The sequence below is a fragment of the Lissotriton helveticus genome, chromosome 1_1 (genome assembly GCF_964261635.1).
Source record: "Lissotriton helveticus chromosome 1_1, aLisHel1.1, whole genome shotgun sequence".
NCBI lineage: Eukaryota > Metazoa > Chordata > Amphibia > Caudata > Salamandridae > Lissotriton > Lissotriton helveticus.
This window is the reverse complement of record NC_136057.1, coordinates 229,012,333-229,021,934: the sequence shown is the minus strand read 5'-3', so window position 1 is coordinate 229,021,934 and position 9,602 is coordinate 229,012,333. Positions and strand designations below refer to the sequence as shown.

General features: G+C 43.9%; 1 protein-coding gene across 1 annotated transcript; it reads left to right on the top strand.

The window, feature by feature from the left end:
- Positions 1–2,888: 2,888 nt before the first annotated feature.
- LOC144761084 (olfactory receptor 5J3-like) lies at positions 2,889–3,824 on the top strand. The gene has a single exon (XM_078646569.1). It carries the CDS (start codon positions 2,889–2,891, stop codon positions 3,822–3,824), a length of 936 nt encoding a protein of 311 aa, XP_078502695.1.
- Positions 3,825–9,602: the final 5,778 nt, after the last annotated feature.

Here is a 9,602-nt window from a genome sequence, read left to right as displayed (position 1 = left end):
CGCGATAGAGCGCGAAAAGGGGCGGGCCATAGGCATCACCCTCAAGGCAAAATTAAGCTGACCCACCGTTTGTTGTAACTGGTGCAGGGTCACTTTCTCCCCATCCAGGCATTGCATCAAGGAAGCCTGGAACTTGACCACCTTTTCCATTGGTAATCGGAAACACCCTTCCACAGAATCGAGTTCAATTCCCAGAAACTCCAGTGAAGTAGATGGTCCAACCGTCTTACCTGGTGCCAATGGGACCCCAAATTCACACATGAGGATGCAGAAATCATGCAGCGCCTGTGCGCAGTTCGTATCACCAGCTGCCCCCAAGAACAGGAAGTCATCCAGATAATGCATAACATGTCTATGCCCTGTGGCCTCGGTGAAGGCCCATTCCAAAAAACAGCTAAACATTTCAAAATAAGCACAAGAAATGGAGCAACCCATGGGCATGCATTTATCCATGTAATAACTTCCCTGAAATGTAAAACCTAGCAGGCGGTGATCCTGCGGGTGCACCGGAAGCAACCGGAACGCTGATTCGATATCACATTTCGCCATCAGCGCCCCAGGGCCTAGGTGGTTCAACATGGCCACGGCATCGTCGAACGATGCATATCGTACTGAACAAACTTCTGGGTTAATGGCATCATTCACCGAGGAGCCCCTAGGAGCAGAAAGGTTATGTATGAGTCTCAACTCCCCGGGATCTTTCTTCGGGACAACCCCTAACGGGGAACAGATGAACTCGGCCACCGGCGGGCGATGAAAGGGCCCAGCCACTGGCCCTAAAATGACTTCTTTTGCTATTTTCTTTTCTGCCACGCCAGGGTTGTGCTGTACCGATAACTGGTTTCTACAAAAGGAGTTCCCCGAAAATCCCCCACTGGGATGTGGAAGCCATGTAAGAATCCCTTCCTCAACACCCCAGCGGATACATGATCAGGGTATTTGTTTAACCACGGTATCATAACCATGAGATCAATGGGTGTGGGCAATCGGTCACTAAGGTCTACCTCACTCCTGCTTAGACCCACCTTTTCCCCCGTCCCGCCATTTTTTGATCTACATGCACTTTCCGGGTGTGAGGAATTCCCACAGCCGGCACACACATGCTTAAACTTGCATGTCCCCTGTGGTCTGTTACAGTTGCCTCGATTGAAGCCCCAACAGACCCCCCCTTTTCCGCCATTCCCGCCAACTCTAGGCTGGTAGCCCCCACCTGTGCCTGCTCGAAAGGGCACCCTGGGCTTTTGGCGAACCACTCCGGACCCGCTCCCGCCCGGCGAGGACGTACCTGTCGCCCCTGGCAGGAGTTGCTTGTGCCATGACACCGAGTCCAAACAATCCCAAGACAAAGAAGCATCATATTCTTTTGCTTTACGGAACTTCATGTCATAGCCTTTCCATTCTTCTCCCTCATACATTGAATAAAAATCCATAATGCGATACTGATAGCAAACCAACTCAGTCATAACCTCAGGTTTACGTTCCCCCATGACTGCGGTAAATATAGAGAAGGCCTTAACCCAGTTCGTCACTGTCTCGTCCACCCTGAACTCGGCCATCTTGCCGTGCCAGACACTCGGGCGCCACAAATCCTTCTGCGTTTTAGCATACTCCATCTCGCGATGGTCGGTTAACAATGAAAACATGTTGACATACTTGTCTCCCCATATTAACTCTTTCGTGGCCATGGGAATGTGCTGTGCAACCTTTTCCCGCCTTGAGGGTATTGAGCCCTCCCCCACCATTGGCAATACGAGCTTACCCAGATCGGCCGTTGCTGCCGCCGTCTTTTCTTTACCAGCTGCTGGTACTCCAGGTGCCACCTGTGGGGGAACAAGAGGAACACTCGCCTTTGCGACATCTCTCGATTGCCGTAACTGCTTTATTAGTACTCTGGCTTCTTCGGCTGGATCTCCCGGGCTCACTGTGCCCCTCACCTTCGATTTAAGCCATGCTGTCAGCTGTGCGGCCAATTCTGGGGGCATCTCATCATCCTCGGCCGGGGTTATCACCACCGGGATCGGCTGGCCTAAATCTGGGTTCTCAGCCGGTACGAGGGGGGTGATAGGGGGTACCTCTGAGACTGGGACCCCCCCTGAAACAGCCCTCTCCTTTACCCGCTTCCCTCTAACCCCGGGGACAACTCCCGGCAAGGCCGGGCCTATTACCTTTTTCGGCTGACTTGGGTCATTCAATGCGGCCAACTGCTTCTTCACCTCCGCCAAACCTCTACCGAGTGATTGGACCTGACCGAGCTTTCGGTCCATACAAGCCATCCGGTTCGACAACAGGCGTAACACCCTTTCCGTCTCGGAACCCTTTCCTGCTTTCTTGCTAGGCATGGTTTCGAGTCCTCCGCCCTTGGTCGATACACAAAGTCCTTCGAAACTGAAAGAGAAAAAACAGGATTACCACGTTCAAAATTGCTGCTTGTTCCGTCGAGGGCTCACGAGCAACGAGTGGGTGCAGCCTTCCGATCCAAAGAACAAGAGGACGATCTTCTGGATTCCCGCTCCTTTATTCTTCTGTGGGAGGGCGTGTACCCGTCCCCGATACGCCTACGGGGCGTGGTCTTCCGTCGAGGTGTCTAGGACAACCCCTCTCGGGCGGGGGAAGGCGCGCCCCGGCTACGCCTCTTCGGGCATACCAGCCGGGCTACGCCCACCCCGCCCAAAATGGTTTCCCGGGAGGTTCGGGGCACCCATCCATACGCTCGGGGGGACCGAGCGGTCGCCCCTTTTCCATTCTTTTTCCACAGAGGATCCATTTCATATTCAATTTCATATTGCTTAATCTGATTTTAAGTTTATATTAAAAAACACCTGTGTTTACCAGCTAATGAATCGGTTTCCTTTGTTTCTCCTCCTCAGGAAATTTTCACAACCATAGCCATGAAAACAGGAAACCAAAGCACTGTGACTGAGTTTATCTTGTTAGGATTCACCAACTATCCAGAACTGCAAGTGATATTTCTCCTTCTGTTCCTGTTAATTTACACCTTCACACTGTTGGGGAATGGCAGCATGTTACTCATTGTTTGGTGCAGCTCTACTCTTCACACACCCATGTACTTCTTTCTGACCCAGCTTTCATTTTTGGATATTACATTTGCATCTGTTTTTGCCCCCAAGATACTGGCTGACCTCATTGCCAAAAACAAAATGATCTCTTTTTATGGTTGCGTAGCACAAATTTTCTTTTTTGCTGCAATAGCTAGTACTGAATTCTTCCTTCTGGCAGTGATGGCACTTGACCGCTATGTAGCAATATGTAGCCCACTGCTCTACACACTGACCATGAGTCAACATCTATGTGTAAGCTTGGTTGCAGGATCATATGTAGGTGGATTTTTGCACTCTTTGATTCATGCAGGTTGCTTATATCGGTTACATTTTTGTGGTCCCAATATCATGAATAACTTTGCTTGCGACTACCCTGTGCTTCTGAGGCTTTCCTGCAATGATATCTCAATTAATGATTCACTACGCTTTGTATTTGGTACATTTGTGGTGGTAGATTCACTCCTTGTTATTATTGTCTCTTATTTCTATATTGTCACTGCCATCCTGCGGATCACTACCACAGCAAAGAGACATCGTGCTGCATCCACATGCATCTCCCACTTTACGTGTGTCTTTCTCTTCTACGGCACTGCTTTCTTCATGGAGATAACACCCAACTCAGGCTCTTCAGAAGAACAATACAAAATGGTATCTATCATCCCCACTGTGGTAGTTCCTGCTCTAAACCCCCTGATATACAGCCTGAGGAACAAGGAGGTGAAAGAAGCTCTAAGAAAGATATTGATCCACACATCCTGCCAATGATGAGAACTGTTACAACCTCCCGAAGATTATCAAAAAATCCTGTTGGCACTTGTAATATTTACTAGCTACATCATGCCATCAGTACTTGCATTAAATTTGTAATCATTCTTCCTTACACAGTAGTCTTGTTTCCTGTGAATAGATAGCAAATGTTGGATAAGTGGGTAAAGCCATCTACTTCCAAGCAATGACTAGGATTAGCTGTCATGCTTTTCTGCATAATGGTGTGCTCCTATTTGCATGTTACTTTTCATGAAATAATGAAATTATTTAAGGGATATATATTTCTTACATTGCATGCATATTGAGTCTCTTGTGGGTGATAAAATGACAGTACATACTCTTTTATCCCATGTACCATGTACAATGTCCTAATAATTGTAATGTTCTACTTTCATATTTTGTGATGGGAAATAGCCTTTACAGTTGTGTGACTTTACCACACATTTTTAAGCACACATGGGTTTACAACAAGTATGTTTTTACAGCGGATGCCTTTACCATGCATTTAAGGTAAGGTGGGGAGTGTGGGTCGTCTTCCCCCACAAATACATTTTAATTGAATAAACAATGGGTGGTAATGGCATCCACTGTAAAAAAAATAAACGTAAAAAAAATAAGTGCTATTAAATACATGATTAAGACTTGTGACCTATTTCCTTGCTTTGTTCTGTCATACAACCTTTTGTGACTAATGTACAATAACCATGTTGTTAAAATGCTTCAATTTGCAAATGAATAGTCCCATTGCTGCAATCACTCATTCTAGCATGAGGATAGACGGACAGATACTGATAGCTGTGAACTCTACACATAACAGCTCAGCCTTTCCAAAAGGTTTTCCACTCAAGTACTCCTACAAGTTAGCAAAACATCCTGTATTCTCAAATTCCAGGAGCGGGGGATAAGAGTAATACCAAATATGGATCGCAGATTAGGTTTACTTCCAGCTGCACATGAGGGTCTGGGCTCAGCACACGCAGGTATTACTGCAACAGTTTCTCTACTGAAACAAGTTAATGGTGGCCAGGTCTCACCAAAGAGACCAAGTGCTGTGTCTTTAAGTGAGACATCTGTCAGCAGATAAAGGGTTCCACCATAGCACATCCACCTCTCGACCTAAATTCAAACATATCGGAGGAGGTATGGACAAAATATCTACTTAAACACTTTAACAACGATGGTAGTCCCGAAGAGGTCGGCGGCAAAAAAAACCCAGTATAGAAGTTATGAGGGCTAGTTATGTGAGAATGAGGCCATGCTCCTACCTAAATCTGACAAACTAGTGCCAGGCGCAAGTTCTTCTTATTACATCGGGTCTGGACACCAGATGACTGTGCCAGCCGACCTCAAAAGGCAAACAGCAAGGAGGAGACCTACAGGAGCCCCTGGACCAAACGGCATTCCACCAATGTTTTATAAATCGGACGCAGAATTTTGGAGCATATCACTAACACCAATATTTAACAGCTTAAGGAATACCCAGACTCTTCCTGAGTCCTGGCATGGGTCAGTTATCAGCTTAATTTTCAAACATGGCAGTAAGAAACACCCAAACAACTATCGGCTTATTGCCCTTATAGATGTGGAGGCCAGGTATTTTGCAGGAACCGTCTTGGAGGAGCTAACGTTATGGGCATCTGAAAATGTTGTAATCCCGATCAATCAAACAGGGTTTTGCAGGCGCCAAGGGACCACAACTAACATCATGGCACTGACCCTGTTAATAGGAGCAGCAAAAGAGATTAAAACACCTTTATATCTCTCTCTTATTGACTACACCGCTGCATTTGACCATGTGGAGCGCAACAAACTTTGGAAGAAATTGGATAACTGGGGAATACCTAAACACCTCCTAGACGTGCTGATACTACTCCACTCAAACAACTGGATCAAAGTTAAACTAGGAGCAGGCACACACCTCTCTAAACCCATCCAGACAACGAAAGGGTTAAAGCAGGGGTGTGTATTAGCGCCAATCTTATTTAATCTTTTCCTTGCTGATCTACCAGGGGAACTTGATAAATACCCTAATCATGCACCTAAACTAGGAAAAATTGCCCTGTCCAACCTGCTATATGCGGACGACTTACTGCTGATAAGTCGGACACCCATGGGCATCCAGCATCTTCTGAATGTAGCTCACACCTTTTCAGTAAAGAATGCCCTGCAAATACATTTCAATAAATCAAAGGTTATATCTGTTAACTGTAGGAAAAAAAGGAAAATTAGTCGGCACTTAAATGGAGAAAAATTGGACCTGGTAACTACTTACAAATACTTGGGTGTAATTTTAGACTCTAAAAATACATTTAAACCACAACTGGACTCCTTACGAGGGAAGGCAACCATGACCTACTTGGCTATAAAATCGTTAAAGGCCAAACTTCCTGACCTAACGCTTAACCTTCTACTGCAGATCTTGCGTGCTAAATTACAGCTGACCCTTACATACAGGAGAGAATCCCTTCATGGGAAGGACACCGAATTATTGGACATAGTCATTGCAAATTCATACAGGGCCATCTTTAACCTCCCAAGATACGTTTCACCGGCTCAGATCCAGCTGGAATTCGGTATTCTCAAACAAACACTAGAAAGGCGGAGTGCGTATGTAACCAGCTGGCATAAGATCTGCACTGCCGAGATTGGCTACTTAAGTTTAAATGTATGGGAAGAGCTATTTCGGCATCATAAATCTTCAGCCAGAGACTATCAAATTGAATCACTTCAAGTCCTAGGTCTGTCTGTCGTTTGGGATACCTCAATACACCTTTTGTCCTTCAAAAAAGTTGCGAAAAAATCAGCACGTATCACCTCAGCAATTGAGGACAAGGAGGCACTAGCAAACAGAGCGCATGGCCGGATCACGCTTAATGATTATGGAAGAACGCAACCACAAGCATACCTTAACATTGGTATGAAAATAAAAATCAAAGAAAAGTTTCAAAAACTACGCCTCGGTGTAATTCCTGTACGCCCACATTCACCACCCTGGGAGAGAAAAAACTTTTCACAGCAGTGCCACCTGTGCAAAATTAGCAAGGATGACATTGTCCATGCGATTTGCATCTGTCCCATACGAAAGGACTTAAGGTACACCTTATTACGGCCCTCCTTCAAACTACATTCGGACATGCAGGCAGGCTGGCTGTTAAACTGTGTTTTAACCTCCACCATCACCAAATTAAACTGCCAGGTCGTAAAGGTTTTAGATTTAGCAGAAAAAAGATTTAAGAGCGCGTGATGAACACTGGAAGATTTTAAGGAATTGATAAGACTGAGCACAAACAAATTTTCTAAATAATTTTTACTAATGTTTTATAATTTTGTAAAGATTTTAATTAATCATGTACAAATAAACAATCCTTACTTACATAGCACATCCACCACAGACACCATTACTGATATGAGACAGACCCCTTGCTTGTGTCTATTTGGACCACTACGACCTTTTACAATCAGACGTGGCTTATAAATGCTTTTTGGAGGCAGTGGATTCATGGTCTAGATTCCTGTGGGTTTAGCCCCAGTACTCGGCTGACACTCTGTTAAAAAGGATTTGCGAGTCTTTATAGGGACACACACAATCTGCACATTATATTCTGACCATGGCCCTGCATTTAGCTCTCGAGCTTACAAAGAAGCTATGGAAAGTGTGGGTGTACCTTTGTGGTACTCCTCTCTGTATCATCCTGAGGGAAATTCGATTGTGGAGAGGAAAAAACGGGACTTAAAGCAATCCATAAATGCGAGGGTATTAGGTTTGGGTGGTAGTTACGTCCAGAGGGCCTGTTTTAAATTACTTTGAATTATGTCATCACCACCAGTACTTTCTCTTATGACTTGGACTTTGGAACTGTAAATAATATGCTGTCTGATTTAGAACAATCTGCTGCATTTTTTAGTAATGATTTGTATCATGATACATCTGATTTTGACACCATGTACTGCTGCCAACAATATTGACATCACGTCTTACATATAGCAAGGATTCCACGTAATGTTTTCACTTACCATCAATGGGAACATTGCCCTAAACCACCGAAAAGTAGTTCACAAACATTTGCACAGAAGATTGCTTATTTTCTGGGTTTAACACTTCAGACCCGACCTCTTATTTTTATAAGGCTGCACCTACACCTGCAAAGAAAAATATGCTCACCAACATGAAACAGGTTTACTCTGCTTCCTTTATTTCCCACCTGTCTTTACAGAGTTTTGACTTTTGGAGGGACAAAATCTGTCTGGAGAACTGAATATTGGCAAGTTCAGGGAACTGAGGCCCCATTTAGAGCATGCCTCATTCCACAGGAAATTATATTCCTAAACAACACAGTGTAACAGTAAGTATTCCTGTCTTGGTTTAGCCAAGATAAAGGACTAATATATACTTTGGATTCCCTCTCTTACACAATTTGAGGGATGGCAAAACTATACCCAACATAGTGAGGATACACTAAATGACATTCTACATGATGGTTCATGCAATTCATCGGACCCCAATTGGAAGAGATGGCTGGTTTGACCTATCGACATAAATTGGCGTCAGTCAAGATTCTGGGGTACCACCCAAGGGTTTAGTATTCATAGGCCTGACTGGTGCTATGTACAAACTGAACACTTGGGGTGGTGACATCTTACTGTGTTGGGAATTTATGCTTAGAGTGGCTAAAAACCTCAACACTGTCCCAGGTGAAACAACACTTCTCCTTACTCTCAGAAGACACAGATCTTAGGGATTTGTTGTTAGGTCCCCAGAAACCACATCAGAAACGCTTCTTATATGCTTTTTACACTGAAAATGTCATAAAAGGAAGTGCACCGAACAAAGCACATGTAGGGCCATATGTATCAAAAAAGAGTTTTGCGATTCTCAAATTGTGATTTTTAGCGAATCGTAATTAGAAAATCGCAAAATGCAATGTCTGTAGGATTTGCTAAAAATTTTGCAAAACCTACATAGTCCTTATTTGTGAAACGCAAATTGAAATTCGCAATTAAGGAATACCTTCCCATTCCTTCCTATGGGCTAGTAGGCCCATAGGAATGAATGGGAAGACATTCTCACTTTGTGATTACCAATTAGAGAATCGCAAATTGAGAATGCAATTTCAAGGTTGCAAGGGTGCCAAAATGACACCCTGTTGCACCCCTGAAATATTCATGTGTGCACTTTTGTGCCCATCCATGCCCTACGGCATGTATGTGCGACATATGGCACTTTTTTTTATGTTTGAAAAGCTTTATTTAGAAAAATAATGATAACAATTGACATCAGCGAGAAGAATATAAAGTGTACAGAGCAAATAAGAAGTATAACATTGCTAATGTCAATAACTAGAGAATTAAAAGCATGTTTTGATATTTTGAGGGGGGGGAGCAGGGGGAGAAGGAAGGAAGTGGGAAAGATATACTATACCAAAACAATACTATAGAAGATATCGGCAGAGGAAGAAATAGTATAAAAAGTACTCAAAAAAATGGACAATATATGCATAACATTGCAATAAAGAGAACAGTAAAAAACTTACTGAAAAACATAAGAAGGAGAGAGTACAATCATTCAAGGGGGTTTAAAAATTTTAGAATTGATAGGGGTTGGTTTCTTTTGAACTAAATGATCTAGGTATGTAGTAAGAGGTAACCAATAAAGGTCAACATTGCGAGGTGGCTTGCAGGAGGGAAGGAAGTATCTAGTCTATGAAAATGACATAAAGAGTTCCACCAATGTTGTATGGAAACATTTGTAAGAGATTTCCAGTTAGAGGAAATATG